Source organism: Carassius carassius, chromosome 18 (genome assembly GCF_963082965.1).
Source record: "Carassius carassius chromosome 18, fCarCar2.1, whole genome shotgun sequence".
NCBI lineage: Eukaryota > Metazoa > Chordata > Actinopteri > Cypriniformes > Cyprinidae > Carassius > Carassius carassius.
Window position 1 is genome coordinate 7094982 of NC_081772.1, and position 19643 is coordinate 7114624.

The following is a 19643-nucleotide window of genomic DNA, read 5'->3' on the forward strand; positions in this document are numbered from 1 at the left end:
CGGGTGTCAAGCTCAATTCCTGGAGTGAAGCCCTGCAGAGCCTATTCAACCCTAATTAAATACATCTGATCCAACTAATCAAGTCCTTCCGGCTTATTTGAAAACGACATGGTATTGACATCCCTGTACTATAACAAACAAAGCATAGACACGATGTAAATAAGAGATTAATTGAAATATGACTAAATGGGACATGCTCACAAACAATGAACTCTTTTGAAAAAAAAAAATGCAGTAACAAACTAAGAATTTTTTTTCTATATGAAATATGTTAACATTTGGTTTGCAGGTATCCGTGTCATTTTCATGTCATCCAGTAACAACTCAGGGCATGTGTTCAGTGTACTTAGGTTTTGTTTTAAGTGTCTTATGTTATTGTCGTCTGCTCAGGCTCATGGGCTGGTTGTCTTGTTAGCTTTTAAGTCGCACACACCAGCTGCCCTGTCTCCTCCTGCCAGCCTTCCCAGTTTCTGCTCAAGTTACCAGAGATAACACAGTACAGAGGAATCTGTCCTCCTACCCCTCTCACTTGGCCCTGGGCCCCTGTGATAGAGGACTAAGCAGGGACTTTTAGTGATGTCAGAGGGTGTGCAGTTTGGACAGTGACCCAAGCCAGTACAAACACAGCCCAAATATATTTACAGCCACTCGGTTGGGAACTGAGTGGGCATCTGGATGAAGATTGGTGCTAGAGTAAAGACCAAAAAATAACAGAAGGAAAGAAAGTTTAGGATCTTTGTTTTATAGACTTGAAATGTGTCCAAAAAGCAGTCTGGGATGAACTTTACTTTGGGCTTCAGAGCAGCGATGGGAGACTCGAGTTCAGTGGAGAAATTAAAGAAGCAGCTCATTTGCCCCATCGGTCTAGAGATATTCACCAAGCCTGTGGTCCTCTTTTCCTGTCAACATAATCTCTGCAGGAAGTGTGCCAATGATGTTTACCAGGTATTGGTTAATATATAGTGTGGCAGTGTCCTATTTATCATGTTGAACTATCATTCTCTCTAAAGCATCTAGAAAATTCATTAACAGAGCTGTTCAGTTTGTAGTCCTAAAACCTGGAAGATAATCAACATTTTAAAGCCATCCATTCCCTCTGGATTTCCTAGTGGGTTTTTGGAATGGCGGATTTGGATTTACAAGTAAAATAAGTTCTGTGGTTAAATTAACTTGAAGAGAATTTCAAATTTTTTTCTACACCATTTATTACCTTATATTAGACTAAAAGTAAATTGCTTAGTTACAACAAATACAGCGACCATAAACTACATTTACCATAAGGATGTGAGTGTAAATTCTCATGAATTGGGCAGTTGTTGTAGTCCTCATGTAAAGTTGTTAGCCAGATTAAGACTGAATCACAGCCGTGATGATATTGAGGACATCATGATTACAATATAATAAAAATATAACCAACATTTTAGACAAAATGTTGTCAGTTAGGCGATCTATTTTCTCTCTGATAAGTAAATACTTCCAAACAAAATTATAGCAAAATCAACCATCTATCCAAGCAACGGTGGTGATTCAAACTGAATGTGAGAACTTTTCATATTAATAAATTGAAATTGAAATTTGCACTCACAGCTCTGATGTGAAAAGCTGAATATTGCATTAGCCTATTTGTCTACCAGATAATACCTGAATGACAAAATGAATGCAGTGTCTTAAAATCCTATAAAAGCTAAGGATATTCTGTGAAAATAGTTTGCAGTGTTTTACAAATAATTGATACATATGCATAAAACACAAATTTCTTTCTTGGCACTTTACGATGGCTGGCGTTGTTCATTGGTTGGGCATCGACCAATAGAATTTCTTCATTCGCACGAAAGCTCCACCCCCAGTTCTGCTCTCTCACATCTGCATATACAAGTGCACAATAGGGATGGGCAATACCACATATTTTGTTTTCGATACGATAGCGTACTTTTAATGGCCAGTATCATCGATATCTATAACGATACTTCTAAACTTTTAGATTATGACATTTATTTAATTATTATGAGTACAACGGGTAATACCAACTTACCTTTATATTTGAAATGCATTTTAAGATTCAATACGCCTTAATTGCTACTTATTAGGTTATATTTTTGTTTACACGTGGTTAAAATATGTTTACTGTAGTGGTAACTAAGGAAATCTTAGTTACTATGGTTAAACTATGTTCACTTTACCATGGTTCATTGTCATAAGGGACTGCCAGTAATAGGCTGTTGTATGCATAAAATGCAACCTTTTTATTCGGAGAGTGTATGATTTATATTAACAATACAGAATAGAACATGAGCAATATGAACTTTTTACATTCAAATTTAAATAAATGCTACTGCATAAACTACGGTAACATTTCAATAGGTTTATTGTGAAATAACTCAAACATATATCCTATGTTTTTTCTGCATTGTTCTGTGCTGCCTTTTCCAAAAACATAAATGCTCTCAGCTCTATTTAAATGCACTGTCATAAGTGATTGAACGCTCTCTGTAATTGATTGATTCTGCCTTGAAACATTTGCATGTGTTCAGATAAGCAGGAAAATCCCTTCCACACAATTATTTGCTAACATAGGATATTTGTGTTTTGATCATTGTATGTGTGTGCAAATTGAAAGATTCAGCTTTTCACATCAGAGTTGTGAGTGTAAATTTCAACTTACAAATATGAAAGACAAGTTCTCACATTCAGATTTTCAACCTCTGGAGTTTTGCTACTGTATTACCTTCATAGATTTCAGTGGAGCCATTAGGGATCCCTCTAGTGGAGTGGAGTGGGTGCCTTTGGGACAAACTTTAACATGATTGAGTGCTGCTATCCATCCTTAATAATTCTCATCTTTTACTTTTAACAATTACCCCAAGATAAATGAAAGACATATTACATTTTGCTGGGCAAAGGTATCCATACATTCACCTATTAAAGCAACACTATGTAACTTTTTATGTGTGCAAAATGTATATAATGATCGAGTACATCATAAATTAATCTTCCAAACCGCCTTTTTATCTTATCCCAAATCACTACGCTACATTTATAATAAGTGATTATTTTTAGACTATTGTAGCCTGTTCGGGTCGTCACCGCTGCGGAGTAACACATACCTGCGTGAATCGCCATATAGGAGACTTGGAGAAGAAGCTCCGGTTACAGTGTTATTCCGCGGGACGCGTCAAAAATGTACATATTGTTGCTTTAATTGGTCACATGTATTGCCTTTTACAGCAGGTAAGCTCTTTTCATAACTCCTACTTTCTTTATTACATAAAAATTCAGGTCTTAGGGGATTTTTTTCTCTCTCTGAAATGCTATACATTAAATCATGTTGACTGATAAATATTTATTCATCTTTTATCCTTCACTGGTTCAGGCCTCCAACCCTCTTTGGCAAAACAGGACACCAAAGAGGCTCCACTGTGTCACAGGGGGACGTTTCTGCTGCCCATCTTGTCATGAGGTGGTATTGGACCGGCACGGTGTATATGGCCTTCAGAGGAACCTGCTAGTGGAGAATATCATTGATATCTACAAATATGAGTCCACTGGGTCAGTTTCAAGTTTGATGCATCTCAAAAGCACTCTTTCTTTCTTTTCTTTTTTTCAGACCTGTTCCATACACCAAGAACAAACATTTCTGTTCTGGAAGCACTGCTATGAACGAAAGCTATTTGTTGTACATTCTTCAAAGCAGTCTTCTCTGTATAGAGATCCAGCAATATCCCAAGCGGTGTAGCAAAAATACACTGTATGCCAACAGATTTTAATTGTGTTTCAAAAGTCTTGTGACACACCACTACCCGACACTTGTTCTGTTTCATTAGTGAGGCTTAAACCCTGTGTAGTGACACAAATTTGTGATTTACCCGCTTGTGGGAGATTTTCTGCCACGTCACGTAAATGCAACAGAGACATGGGACCTGAGGCTCTGGTGACTGCTCCAATCCATAGCCAAAACACTAAATATAACTAGGACGCTTAATCCCTGCGGCAATAAACAATGTGTCATGAGACCTCCTGTGAAAAATATGCATAATTGGGTATAATAAGATTATAAAAAGAACTTTGAGGTCTTTTGTAACAAAGGCTCAGGTGCTTATCATGAATACGTAATGTAAAATGTTTATTAGTGTCTTTGACAAAAAGCAGGTCACCAGAATGTAGAGGTTGTTTCAAAGACACAAAAGATCAAGTGTGTGTTATAATAAACTGGATTTTATAAGAAAATAATATTGAAATTAAAAGTGACTATATTTCCTTAAAATAAAAAATAGTATAATAAAATAAAAATAGTTTGTGTTTGCAATCTTTCATCTAAATAAGTTAAACAACCCTTTATTACTTGCTTTCTGATTGGTTTCTGATTTCAGTCAATAATCACAAATATTATAAACTGGCTCCATTCTAATATGAAATCTCCACTTTTTTTTTTTTTTTTTTCGTTCAGCCAATTAATTCCTATTATACATGAATTTATTATAAATTCACTCGGAAATACATCACATTATGTTATGGAAGTGTAATGTTTTATTTTTATTTATTTTCTTAGGTATTCAGAGAATGTCTCAACTTAATTTTCAGACAATCTTATTCAAATATATTCTATAGTTTGAGAATTTGTTTTTAGATCACATACAAAATGACAAATATAAAGGCAAAAAGTATAAATAGCTTTGTAACCTATATTTATGATCTCGCTTTCCACCCTAATATCATTTTATATAACTGTTCTATCAGCAGACATCCACTGGATGGCAATCTTTTATAAACAGAGACTTTGTTTTGAGCAGGCCTGCTGCCAACACTGCACATACAAACCTTCTCTTTCCTCTTGACAAGACAGATTAAGACAGATGCTTGTTGAAAACGTCTGTGTGAGTAATGTGCTCTTTTTAGGACAGACTATCATATTAGTTGCATCAATGACTTTTAAATGCAGCACCTGTTGTAAATGCCTTTAAAGTCAAAATTTCACACCAGCTCCTATTATAGTGAGTCACCCCAAGGAATGTGATATTGTACCTCTTCTGTCACAAAGAAAGTATGCTTGTTGTATGTAGTTTATTATTACATACACATTTAGATGGATATAACAATCAATGTCATTCGTAATTCCGAATTGAATTGAGATCGTCTTTTTATATTATTGTAGCAAACAGGACGCAGAATTCTAACTCAAAATTTAATTGTTAATAAAAAATCTATGAGTTTTATGTAGTTTTAGAAGAGATCCCTTATCTATTTTTATAAAGCCATGTTAAAACAATCTGCTGTTTATTTTGTGGTGCTGTATGGCAAAAAAAAAAAAATTTGATTGCTTTTAAAATTGTTTTATGCTATTGAGCTTTTCACATTTTTAGGGAAATATACTATTCTATCAGTCAAGAAAATAATATTTCCTTTTGTTTGTACTGTATACTGTATATGAAAGTCAGTTTCTGTACAGACACACACCTTAAAGTCATAGCTATAAAAAAGGTATTGTAAGAAGCTGTTATTGCCCTGAAAAAAATACAATTTGGTTTAACTCCAATAGCATGTTAGTGGTGTCATTAAATAAATTATATTAATGTGTATTTATTTATATAGTTTTTATATAATGTATTTATATATAATTATGCTCTTATGATTGTTGTTGAACTTCTTGTCAGAGCCTTGCAAAAGGGCACAGTAATCATAGCTCAATTTGCAACGTCTTATTTTCCAATGCAAATCTTTAACCTTTACGTCATGCCATAAATCTTTTTCTGTTTTGACTCTACAGACCACCACTGCCCAAAACAGAACAACAGCAGCTGATGTGTGACCAGCATGAGGAGGAGAAGATCAACATATACTGCCTCACCTGTGAGACACCAACATTTTCTATGTGCAAAGTGTTCGGCTGTGATGTTGCCCCGCTGCCAGACAACTACAAGAGACAGAAGGTAGAGGATTTGTGTCTTCGTCAACTAGACAATGCTTTTTTACATTGTTTAACTTTGTTTGTTTGGTGTAAATGACGAAATTAAATGAAGACATTAAATGAAGACTGTGGTGTGATGCTGTGAACCAGACAGATGTGTGTATAGCACGCTGCCCAACAGTTTTCACACATTGCAAGGGGCTTGATCTCACCTAACTTCTCTAGCATCAACACCAACCCACATGGAAACACACATTCACAGACCATCAGTGGCCATGGCTCCTGCCTCAACCAACAATCCGTCTTTTTCTGATTTTTTTCTGCCTCTAATTTTCTAATAAAACAAGCATTTTGCATTTCAGAAGCGATTATTCATGTACATTTTTCAAAGTCAAGTTTAAAGGAATAGTTCAACCAAAAATGAAAATTTGCTCAACCTCAGGCAATCTGTAGATGAGTTTGTTTCTTCACCGGAACAGATTTGGAGCAGATTATGTTACTTGCTCACCAGTGGATCCTGAATGTGAATGGGTGCTGTAAGAATGAGAGTCCAGATAGCTGGCAAAAACATCACAATAACGTGCAAGTAATCCACATGTCTTCAGTCCAACCAAAAACTTGTGAAGCTGCATGTTTGTAAGAATCAAATCCATCATTAAGATATTTCTCTCCATAATACTGCTTTTTCCAGTGAAAAACTAATCTCATCTGAATCAGGAGCGAAATATACGCAGATCAAGCATTGTTTATAAATGAAAGCAGTCTAAAACAATTCAGTGTATTTTGACAGAGGACAGCATGGGATGAACTTTTTCATTAGAGGAAGTGTTTTTATGGATTATGGACCAGTATTTTGACCAGAGGCGATGGTTAAAAGTTGAAACGCTTTTGTTGATTTTGTTTCATACAATGTTTTTATCAGCTGTTTGGACTCTCATTCTGACGGCAACCATTCACTACAGAGGATCCATTGCTAGGGCTGCATGGGCAAGTGATGTAATGTTACATTTCTCCAGCCCCGTTCTGATGAAGAAACAAAATAATTTACATCTTGGATAGCCTAAGGTTGAGTAAATTTTTAGCAAATCTTCATTTTGGGTGAACTATTCCTTTAAAAGAGCCCTCCCCCTCTCTATGAAATCCAATCCAATCACTTTAAAAACTACAGTATTAATAACACAATAACAAACCACACAATTTGAGGTTACGTTCATGTCTGTAGCACAAATGATCCAGTGTTTAAGTTTACAACAGGTTAGAGGTTTTGATCACATCGCTAACCCTTAGTATAAGCAATTGCAATAAGCTTTAGCAAGCACCAAAAATTGCATGTTACAGAACAGAAAAAAACATGCAACATCGCAGCAATTTTCTCATTTTTCGATGCATTCTTGACATACATGGTATTGAGGTCTTGACCTTCTCCATCTCTTGTGGTATGGCTAGTAATGAAGGTATTTGTATCAGGGTGCAACTGGCCCTGAGAAATGAGTCACTCCTCCCTGTTGTGTTTGAGTCCTTTGTAAGTGCCTGTTCTTCTCAGCTCTCTCGCTCCCTTTAGCAGCTACCAGATGAACAATGACTAAACCTACCAGCCTTTCCAAATAGAAAACCATGTGCATGGTGGACACCGTATGTTGATCTGTTATTTGCAGTTTTGCTATGCTGAAGGTCAGTTCTCATTGTAGGAAATACAACTTCTGTAGCTCTTGGTTTTGAGGTACAGTAACTGTATGATATAACGTTCAAGGGTCATAGGGGTTGTTGATGCCCAAACCAGCTCCCAAAGAGCCATCATTTCTGCCAGGTGGCTATGATGACATTTTCTCTTTTAGTCATGGCCCACAATAAACACTGAATAACTCATTTGAAATGCAAATCAGCAAAGTTTGATAAGTCATGACTGGTAACATTCTTACAATCTCGGCCTTTAGTTCACACGCTGTTCTGTTTGTAAGTGTGGTTCTCACAAGTTGCATAGCCAAGTCTGACATGGCTTTCTTGTGAAAGATGACATGTTTTTCGCATTGGTCATGTGTTTTCTTCCTTTAATTTTTTGTTGAGGTTCTGTCACTTTTGGTTATATTCCGCTTTGTTTTGTCATAGACAGAGCTAAGTGATGCCATAGCCATCTTGGTGGCTGGAAATGACAGATCACAGGCCCTGATCTCACAGATTGAGGATATTTGTAGGACTGTCAAGGTGAGAAATAAATGGTACAGTAAACCACAACAAATATGATTGGGTGATATATTCATAATATATTCATTATGATTTAATTATTGCCTTTAACATGTTGAATCTTCTTGGCTGCAATGGTTGTGAAGTTAAAATGATGGATCCTCTGATTCACAATTTTTAGCCATTTCAGACCAAATACATAGACTATATCAAAATATATCAATATTTATATCAAGTCTAAAAGCGCTCTATAGTATAAAAGAGAAAGAAGTATACAAGTATCAAATCAATCAAATTAAATATGCATACAATATATCCATACATACTATCTGAAACACAACTAGATAAGTTTGGGGTCAATAATATATATATATATACATGATGCTAGGGTGGTAATTACACTCTTAAAAATAGAGGTTCCAAAAAAGTTTATTTGCAGTGATGCCATAGAATAATTTTATTTAAATAATCAAAATAAAACCGGGGGGTGAATCACTATAATGGGAGCTGTTGTGAAATTTTGACTTTAAAGGCATTTACAACAGGTGGTGCATGTAAAAGTCTTCGATGCAACTAATATGATAATCTGTCCTAAAAAGAGCACATTATTCACACAGACGTTTTAAATAAGCATCTGTCAGAATCTGTCTTGTCAAGAGGAAAGAGAAGGTTTGTATGTGCAGTGTTGGCAGAACCTCATACAGCTGGAGACCCCTGTCCTTTGACTGGTGGCTCAAATGGTCAATACTTCACCATGAGAACTGTGGTCCATGGAAACAGACTTTAAACAAAGAAGTGTAAGAGGTGTAATTGTTTTTTGAAACAGATTTCACTATAAAGTGGCAGCCTCAGATGCAGCACTGCTCTTTTTTTAACTAACACTTCTCAGTGTAAACAGAGTGTCAAAGGCTGCATAACAAGTGCCAGTGATTTAGTATGTGTCCTTTTTTGTGTATGCAGTGAAACTGTGATGAAGAGGGCTGCAGGTTTTATGATTTAATCAGCTGCTGTATCCTCTAGTCCTAAAATGAGTGTTCTTCTTTGCTGTGTTCACAGAACGCAAAGGAAGTGTTCCAGAAGTAAGTCAGCTATGAGTGATGCGTTTAGGAGTGTCTTAAAGGGATAGTTCACACAAAAATAATTTTCTCATTTTCATGTCATTCCAAACCTGTGTGACTTTCTTAATGAGAAAAGTTGAATTTTTATGTTAACTGGCCCTTTAAGCTAAACCATATTCAGAATGTATGCTTCATTAATAACTGATACCTTCTAAAGACAATCATGATTAACAATGACTCAACAAGCCTCCAATCCCTAACAACCCACTGTATTATGCATTGGTTCATAGCTTTCATCTGGCTCAATATTGTGGGAAATATTTTGTACTGTACATATTGAAATCCCTTATTCTATCATTTATTAATTTTCTGCTCATTGAACTTATTTTGTGAATAATTTCATAATTGTATTGAATTGAATAATTTTAACCTTAGGTATGCTGTGTTTTTTGCCTTTTACAAACTTAATGCTTAGAACTTCCGCAGCCATACAAAAAGTATGGAGTCAGTAAGACATTTAGAAAGACGTCTCTAATGCTCAACTTGCTTTTTTATTTTTATAAAAAATACAATAAAAACATTTATATTGTGAAATTTTATTACAAATTAAAATTATTATTTTTGTAATTGTATTACTTTCTTTCAAAATAAGTGTGTGTGTGTGTGTGTGTGTGTGTGTGTGTGTGTGTGTGTGTGTGTGTGTGTGTGTGTGTGGTTAAATGTAGTGCATGTCAAAAGAAGTTATAAGACTGAAAAGTAAAATCCCTCAGGCTTAGGCTTTTTAAGATTTTATGCCATATTTAACCCTTTTTAGAACAGAATCTTTTTCTCTTATAGTCTTTTCATTATATCACTCTTTACTAGTTAATGGTTACTCTTGTCATGGCCTTGTCAAGCAATATTTTAAATCTGTTATGGGGAAAAAATGCAGATTTTTTTTAACACAAAGTAGAAAAATATTAACAGAAATTAATGTTTATTATGTGTGTGTAGTGTGTTGCAGTATTTGCATGTCTATATTAGCCATTTTGGCTAAACATTCAACCCTAAAAAGTAGGGAAAAAAATATAATAAAAGTATTATTTTATTATAAATGTCATTTGTTAAAGCACATTTATCTATTCTAAGTATAGCTATATATAACTACAGTAGTTTGCATGGCACCACATTGCCACGTACTTTATTTAGGATTTGTGATAATATCTGAAAAATCTGATATTGAAGTCTTATTTGTTGAGCACAAATCTTTATGTTTTTATGGTTACGTTGAGCCTGACAAGGGAAAATATGTTTAGAAAGTTGAAATTTCAGCATTAACTTTATCACAGGTATTTCCTTCAGTAAATGCAAGTTTTCTACTGATGCTGCTAGACAAACAAGTGTGATGAAGCCCCTGAAGACCTGATCCCCTCACCTGGTCAGACGAATCAGGGAGACGCTTATAACTTATTTTGAAACCCAAGGTTAGTTTCAAAGATACAATCATGGGTCCTTAATTTAACAGTTCTCCCAACAATGAGATTTCTGACATTTACTCACCCCCATGTCTTTCTAAAAATGTTTGACTTTTTTCTTCTGCTGAATATTATGAAGATATTTTGAAGAACATTGAGATCAAACAACATTGAAGCCCACTGCCTTCCATTTCTCAAAATGTTTTCATTTAATTCCATAGAAGAAAGCAAGTCAGAACAAGTCCTTTAAAAGATTTAGCCTTTTTACACTGTTGTATCTTATTTGAAATGCACATTTACAAGGCCTCTAAATTATTAACATGATCCATACTTTGCTGAAAACCTTTATACACAATTTATTTCATGCCTTTTGTCATCTGATTGTTTTACATTTTAGCAAGTAAACTATTGCTTACTTAAAGAATTATACAGTATAAGTATTTTTCTGAAAAGTTCCACCTTCAGGATGTGGTACACGTGTCTTTTTACTGTAAAATATTGTTGTGAAGTCTACTGATTTTTATAAAGTAAAGGTAAGAATAACTTTCATATTGTTAGTACATTTTTAAGATAAACACTTACTGAACTGAAATTAGTAGGTTTACTTGATTATCCACACATTTTTTAATTATTCATTTCGAAAAAAAAATAAAAACATGGTTTCTCATTGATTTACTTTACAAGCTGTCTTATCTTTTTACCCAAATAAATATCAGTAACTGCAACAAACTGTATTTTTGCTTCGTTTGGGCATCAAATGAAAAATCCAAGTATGAGCTCCATATTCTCCTATATCATATTACAGGAGGCATAAAAGCCTGATCTATCAAGTATGATACTGAACAAAAAACACATGCCAACTTTAATAATTAAATTAATTAAAATAATAAAAAAAAAACTGCTTGGCTTCAAAAAGTTTGATTATTTTATGCGTCAGACTTTACAGGGTTAAAGTGTTTCTGCTCTATTAGTGTGAATCTGCCAGATCATGCAGACGTCCCATTCTGATGACGTGATGATTCTTGGCAACATTGGCACTCATTGTGTTGAGTACATTTCTCATCTCCCAGCAAAGCTTATTAAATATTCGCTGACTAAAGCCTCTGTAAGGCCACCATAAACACTCAGATCTGGTTTATTCTCTTTTATAGACACAAAATACTTTGGACATACTTTATGGAGACACTTGAGTCATACTTAAAAATATAAGTACACTGTATGCCTTTGCTGTATATAACAACATTTCAAGCCAATAGGACATAATTTTAAAGAAATATAGCAAAATATTATTAAGAAATAAAAATTTAAACTATAAAACTATATATAGTGGATAGTTCAAAACTAAAAGTATTTAAATAAAATTCCGACACTAAAGGTCACCAAAGGATGTAGAGATCTGAAAAGCATATTATAATGATTCCTTTATGAGAAAACAGGCCAAAATTTAAGTTATTATTCACTGAAGATCTTTGATTTATTGATTGATTTGATTGATTGATATTTGTGAAGCTCAACAGCCCCTGATCGCCATTCACCTTCACTGTATTATTTGTTTTTTCTATGTAATGAAGTCAGTCATGGTTGCAGCAACATGTGGGTGAGTAAACATACAAAACTTACCAACCAGTGTGTAAAAGTTGTTTCTAAACTCCATACTAAAAACAGGGCTCAACTGATAAAATAGCATTTGCTTCTTTAAACAGTGGGCATCCTGCTTCTAACCAAACCATCCCCACCAGTGCATGCTTTCTTTAAATAACCGTTCATTTACTTCAATGTAAAGGTCAGAAACCTCAGTTAATCAGGGTAGCGTGGGCCAGGACAGCATGCAGCTCTCTCTCTGGTCTTTTACTCTAAGAGCAGTGTTGAGAACAGGGCTAAATCACAGTGGCAGGCACTCCGAATCTTTCCTCTCGGCTTCCGACGGTCCGTCCGCCCCCACCTGTGCTTGAGCCGTGAGTCTACATCCACCCATTACTTAATAACCGCTCGTCTCAGTGCCACCAGCTAGGATATATGGCAGTGGAGAGATATGACTGGATGTATGTGCTCACAGACGCTGACCTTGTCACTCGTGCTGTCAGCCCACTGATCAATTCATGAGGGAAAGAGAGCAGAATTCGGTCTGAGTATGTGCTCAACAACTGCAGACATGGAGTGTGTCCACTCAAGATGAGGATGGATTTTATTTTGAAGATGTGGTGCGTCACAAGCTGATGCAATGGCCTTCGTGTAATATAAAGTTACAAATTCTTCCTAGAATAAGAGGATTTTTTGGGTGTCAGGAGCAGGATGGAGAACCAATCTGTGGGATGAGATGCCACTTGTTTAACAGTTACTTGAGCTTAATATATCATTTAGAGTTTCCTTTTTTTATTTTATGCTTAAATGGCTTTAGATATGAAAAACAAACGGTTTACGTAACATGCAGTTTTTTGCACAATGAGTGTTCAGTCAACATATATCCTTGCCAATGCAAAGCACACACTGTCCTCTCCCACTTGCCCCATTTATGACTAAAATAGACTCAGTGTAAGTGGAAGATTATAGAAGACCTAACTCAAATATTTTATTTTTCATTTCTAGGGTATTTCCTGTGCAGACTTAAGAGAGACTGTAAGGAGGAGGTTTTATTTAATCCTTTCAACATGGCAAGAGTTTCTTTCATCTGGTATTCTGTGGTCCTAAAACTCCTCTTAGTTCAGTAAGAGGAATTACAAATGATTTGTAGTTTCTACAGACTGGATGTTTAAAACTGTTTTGGTCTTTTTTTAATCTTAAAATGAGGAAAACATAGGACCCCCCTCCCAAAAATTAAATAAATTAAAAATATATATATGTATATTAGGGGGCCGTTATTTTTTTTTTAAATGTTGCAGGTTGCATTTACATGATTAAAAATACAGTTAATCTGTAAGATTGTGAAATATTGATATATTTTAAAATTTAATTTGAATTGCTATACAAATACATTCAACATTAAGATGTCTTATTTAAAAAAAAATCTCTCTCTCTCTCTCTCTCTCTCTATATATATATATATATATATATATATATATATATATATATAATGATATAAATCATTGATTAGTTCAGCTGGTATTATCACATCTAAGAAAGCTTTTGGATTAATACTGTTACAGCCCTTCAGTTCATTATATGCATTTAACATTTAAAAAAAATACAGCAATCTCTATAGTGGCATCTCACCTGTTCCTCACCACTCAACTTATGTTCTGTGTGATGTTAATGCTTGTGTAAATGTCAGTGATGCTGACTTTCTATAAACCTGTGTCTGCTATAATCATTACCACTTTTAATGGGTGATATTGAGGTTTACATGTTTGCAGTTACTTGTAAAAGGCATGTAATCTCATTTATTTTTGCAGATTCATGTTCAAAATACAAAGGCATATTTATGCATTTAGGTGCAATATAATATGTAATTTACATAATGATAAGCAATATACAATGTACAGTATATCTCAAGCACTTTGTAGTTTTGTCCAACGTTATTGTCACAAAATGTGGGTAAGCCTCTTGGTTGAAGTGCTACAGATCGTTGTTTCCAAGCATTTGAGGAGAACATACTTTTGCACTTAGTATACAATGAGCATCTGGCATTATGCATGTGGTAAATACTGGCGTTATCACCAAGTGTAGCATTTTATGTAATGAAAGCACTCCCATTGGCAAAGCCAGAGGGTGCAACCAAACGTCCTGAACAGAAATTACACTTAGCAATTGCCTTATTGTTCTTCATTGAGAATAGCTCTTATTCGAGTGACTAGTGAGCAATACTGATGCAAACCCTATTATATATGGACTGGTTACTCAAGTAATAACAGGATTTGTAATGGTTTAGTAAAACTCCTTCCAAAAGAGGGATTTCACAGCAATGCCATAGAAGAACCATTTTGGGTTCCCCAAATAACCTTTCAATGAAACCATTTGGTAATTCTTTGTGTGACGATTTTTTTTTAATAATCTAAAGAACCAGTATAAAGTTTCCATGGATGTTAAAAGCTTTTTTATGGAACCATAGATGCCAATTAAGAACCTTTAAGAGTGTTTTGTAACTCTAATTAGGAGACCAATAACTGTAAACACTTAAAGGGCACCAGTCAATTGTAGTTTGATTGGTTTCTTGATTTGGTTAAGTGAACCAGCCTGACAGATAATTTGCTGTGGGCAGTGTTTTGAGGTCCTGGTAGGTCTGTTGTGGCTCTTGGTTCCTGGTTTTGAAATGTTCCAGGAGTGATGGAGACAGCAGCAGGTCACCAAAAGCTCTTCAGGTGAACATATAGATGCCACTCTTAAAAATAAAGGTTCCACATAACATTGTTGCCACAAGTGACCTTTTTGAAGAACTTTTTTTTTTTTTTATTTTTCTATAGGAACTCAAAAACCAATAGCATCATCTGAAGAACCTATATTTTTCATATGCAACTCCAGAACGAGAAGGAGGTTATTTGCAGTGGTAAGGAACCACTGAAGAACCTTTATTTCTAAGAGTGTGACTCGAGCAGGAGGCATTGGTGAAAGTCATGTTTAGCGAGAGTTTGGGGATGTGAAAGAGTGCATTGAGCTTGTTCTTTACTCGCCGATTGAAAGCATCATCATTGAGCTACTTCCCAACCTCATCTAGATATTTACGGTTTAGTTCCGCCTGTTCCCTTTGATTCTCGTTCCGCGCAATTTCGATCATGTTTCTCAGCAGATGGAAGGTGAGGTCGATGGAGATCGGAGGATTGTCGTTCCGTTTGGTAAACTCCGTGAGCTCCTCTAAGCTGTGGTCCCTGTGAGGAGAGCGCAGCTGCGACGTGGAGATGCGCGGGAGATGCAGGACACCGGCTGCCTTCTGCACTCCGAGATTTCTTTGCAAATAGAGAAGGAGGTAGTACATGGCGTCGTCTCCAGCCCCGTTTAAGAGCACATCGTCTAGCTGGTTGTTTATTAGGCTCAGATCGCGGGGTCGACAGGTGCTCAGCGGGACGTGGGTGGTCAGTAAAACTGAAGTAATGAGCAGGACCAAAGGGACGGGCTTCATGCTGGACACAGCAGCGCGCTTCCTGAGAAAAACAGACAGGTGTGTTACAGCGGCGCGCCTTCTAACCAAACCAAAAGTTTAGTACACAACTACACAGCCGAAGCATCTGTGAGGTATTCATACAAAATACAAAAACTTTAAAAAATATATTAAAAAAAGTAAAAGTTTATTTTAGTGAATATACATAGTGCTAATATAAATGAAAAACTTAAAGATTATGAAACGATTTTCGTATATTTTTGTTAAATCAAGTAAAGTAAAAGTTTGTAAATGTTTTTTTATCATGTATATAAATAAAAAGTAAATGTTTATTTTAAAGTGAATATTAAAAGTGATATATTAAAGTAAATATTACTAAAAATGCTAATATAAATGACAAAAATTCAGATAAATTAATAGTATAAATTATTGTATTTTAACAAAATTTGAGTTAGTAAAAGAATTTAAAAACATAACATTTATAAACAAATGTTAATATATTAAAATATCAATCGTGCATCAGCTAATATCGATAAAGAGTTTGGATCTGAACTCGTTTATGAAGCAAATTTGTATAAAAACTAATTAATTATTGGATAAATCTAAAGCACAAACATAATCACTGTTCTACGCTTAAAAACTATGATAGTCATGCCACTATCGGAATAAATAAAAAATAATTTTGTTTAAAATGAAAATGCGTAAAAAAAAAAAAATTAATACTTATCTACTAGCTACAGATACCGAATCTTGAAATCAGACACCATGTACTCCTGACCGAACAATCAGATCACAGAATGAACAATAATGATATTCCTGAACAGTATCAACACTAAGATCTCATCCTCGCGCCTAAACTGGAATGGCATCACAGTCACGAAGTTGGAAGCAAGTCGAATATGGTAACTTACTCTGTTGTCTTCTGTTGCTTTAAAAGTACTTGTAAGGAAGAGTGTTTGCAGATAGGCTGGAGTGGAGTGGATCTCCTGGAGCTCAATGGTTATATACATCACACACCGCTCCATTGACGTCAGTCGAGCTGCAAACTGCTTGTAAATGAGGCAATTCTGAAGTGAAACGAAGAGTGGAGTAAAGGAGCTGTAGATCCGAAGGACAACGTGTGACGTTTCTTTGTCTTGATGCTGTTGCAAAGTCATAAACTTTCAAAGACAATATATACGAAATTGTAACATACAGGTGATCAGTTAATGGTTTTATTGGTCCTTTGACTAAAATAATTTGTTTAAAATAACTTGTTTTTTTATTTATGTATTATTATTAATATTATTATTATTTAATGCACCTGAGCAAAGTGAGCTAAGGAGCTGCTGTCGTGATGGATTTCTACATGGCTGCTCATTTGTGGTCAGGAGTAGTGAAAAAGCGCTCTACGGGGACGAGAAAGGCTCCGTCTCTGTCCAAGGTGCTGAAATTCTTTTAAGACGCAGACAGACTTCATTTATTGGCTCATACATATATACAATATATTATTGCAAAGCGTTATCAAAACTTTTAATGATCACTATATAAAGCTGTATATAAAACTGTGCTAACGTTTTATAGTAATGTTTCAGTTGTTAACCTTAACTATATTAGTTAACATGAACAATAATTATATATATAGCATATACATTTACATATTACATTTAGTAATTTAGCAGACACTTTTATCCAAAGCGACTTACAAATGAGGACAATATTATTAATTTTTTATTAACATATATTAATGTTAGTTAATGTTAAGTTTAAAAATAATACAATATGAAAATTTTAAGTTCTACCTGTTAACATTTATGCACTGTGAATTAACTGTGAATTTAATTTTTTTAACTAACATTAACAAAGATTAATAAATGCTGTAAAAATATATTGTTCATTGTTAGTTCATGTTAATGCATTAACTAATGTTAACAAATGAGACGTTATTGTAAAGTGTAACCAAAACTTCTAATGACCTATAAGCATTTGAGAACTTATTATATAAAACCATATTATACCAGTACAGTACATATTCACTTGTTTTATGTATTTGTTTGCCAATCTAACTTACTGAACTGAGCAGTAAGTGAGGCTTAAAATATTACTTATCCTATGAGTGAGAGAGGGTAGGATACATAAATATTTTAATCATCTTTAAGATTTTTTGAAAATGATTTTAATGATTATAGTAATTAAATAATAATAATAATATAATTATGTAAAAGTATACGAAAGTACAGTACATATCAACTGATTCTATGCATTTCTTTGTCATTCTAATAAATGGAGACTGAGCTAAACAAGATCAGGCTTAAAGAGAGGGTCATATGGGTTTTTGAAAAATATCTCTCTTGCATTTTATTTCATAGCTATCCTTAAATGAAAACAGTCTGCAAAGTTGTTTAGCAAAAAAGTGCATGATAAATAAAGATATTGTGCCTGCCTGCCGGGAAATACCAAAAGAATCTGACCTGACCACAATCACTTCCACTATTAGTGTGTTTACATCATGTTGAGATAATTCTGTGTTCAAGGATACCACAGAAATACAATTCAAACCTTTTGTTGTGTGCTTGTCATTTTATCAATGACTGCTTCTCTAATCTTGGCTTTTATCTTCATTGGCTTCTAATCTTCTTAAAGTGGACTAACAAGCTCTCTGAACCACATTCTGTAAATACGAATGATATGTTGTGTACATGTTCAATTGAGTGCTCAAAATATCAAGTTTTGTGCTAATATGTGATGTATACCTAGTGCACCTTTAGGTTTCCAGCTAAAGCACAATATTACTTAGTCTTAATGAAGTAGTTCTGATAATTCGCTGTGAACCCACTGTTTCCTAAGAATGTGTCGATTATTGTAGACTGATGTTGTTCTAATTACTTCTTTAATAATAAAGAATGTCGTGTAGCACACAGACTTTATAATCATTGTGAAATAGCTGTTTGTTTTGATGCAGTGGCAGTTATAGGGTTAATGGGGGAGAGACAGGTGAGTTAGGCTTGTGGCATGCGATACAGCTGTTCTGTGTTCTGATTAAAAGTTAAGAAAGCATCTTTTGTCTGTCATTCTTCAAACATTAGAGTAGACATATTTTGGTTTACAAGCTGTATTGTTTCATCTTGTTAGCCTGTATTGTTAGTCATGTTAGCACTCGGCTAACGTAGGCTATCCACTATTACTGTTTTAAGTGTTCACAGTTTAGCAGCTAAACTTTAGCTGTGGGCACGATTCGCTTGCATAAGTGTTTTTGTATCTTATGTCATTATAAGAACGGATTGGAGCACTATATTGTTTTATGTAAAGGTGCTTTGTCAATGGTAGTGCTGGCTCAAGGACTCATCTCTGTGCCAATCACAACAGGCTTGGCCAGCTGACCAACCAGAGCAGAGTAGACTTGGGGAAGGGAGGGGTTTGCTCCAAACTTACTAGGAATGACTCAATTTGGAATCATTGGCAAATTACTTTAATATTAAATGTATATTCTGAAAAAATTACAATGTTTTCTGACCTTAGATGCATTTAAACCTGTTGCAGTGGACTCCCAAAACTATATTAGGACACTTTGAAATGTCATATGACCTGCTCTTTAAAATATTTTTATTCATATTATTGCTATGTGCAACAAAATTACTGTAAACTTTTTTTTTTTGCTGTTAATTTTTAATAAATCGCCATGGCAGCACCGTTCAAGACAAAGTTTGGTGTGAATTGCATGATTCTCCTTGGAGGAGTCTGCATTAATTTACAACCAAATTTTTCCAAAGATCCACATTCAAACCAAAATAGCTGACTTCCTGTTGGTCGTAGCTAATGACTGTAAGGGTGTATTCACACCTGTCTTGTTTGGTTCGATTGAATCGAACTCTTGTTTCATTTCCACTTTTGGTGCAGATCTTTGGGGGAGGTGTAAATACAGCAGTCGCACTCGGATGTAGACCAAACAACCATACAGAGACCCATCTGAAGAGGTGGTCTCGGTTCGCTTCCGAACAAACTCTTGTACGGTTAATTTAAGGTGTGAATATGACCCGACC

The 19643-nt window shown here is 34.9% G+C and overlaps 2 protein-coding genes across 2 annotated transcripts; one reads left to right on the forward strand and one right to left on the reverse strand.

Annotated features, from left to right (window-relative positions):
- Window positions 1-358: 358 nt before the first annotated feature.
- LOC132092864 (tripartite motif-containing protein 54-like) lies at window positions 359-9166 on the forward strand. The gene is made up of 5 exons (XM_059499288.1): window positions 359-945; window positions 3371-3546; window positions 5762-5924; window positions 8009-8104; window positions 9140-9166. The coding sequence occupies exons 1-5, from the start codon at window positions 778-780 to the stop codon at window positions 9164-9166; spliced, it is 630 nt and encodes a 209-aa protein (XP_059355271.1). The 5' UTR covers window positions 359-777.
- Window positions 9167-13957: 4791 nt separating this feature from the next.
- On the reverse strand, window positions 13958-16581 carry LOC132091822 (UI-like). The gene is made up of 2 exons (XM_059497924.1): window positions 16536-16581; window positions 13958-15667 (listed from the first exon to the last, which is right to left on the reverse strand). The coding sequence occupies exon 2, from the start codon at window positions 15643-15645 to the stop codon at window positions 15223-15225; it is 423 nt and encodes a 140-aa protein (XP_059353907.1). The 5' UTR covers window positions 15646-15667; window positions 16536-16581; the 3' UTR covers window positions 13958-15222.
- Window positions 16582-19643: the final 3062 nt, after the last annotated feature.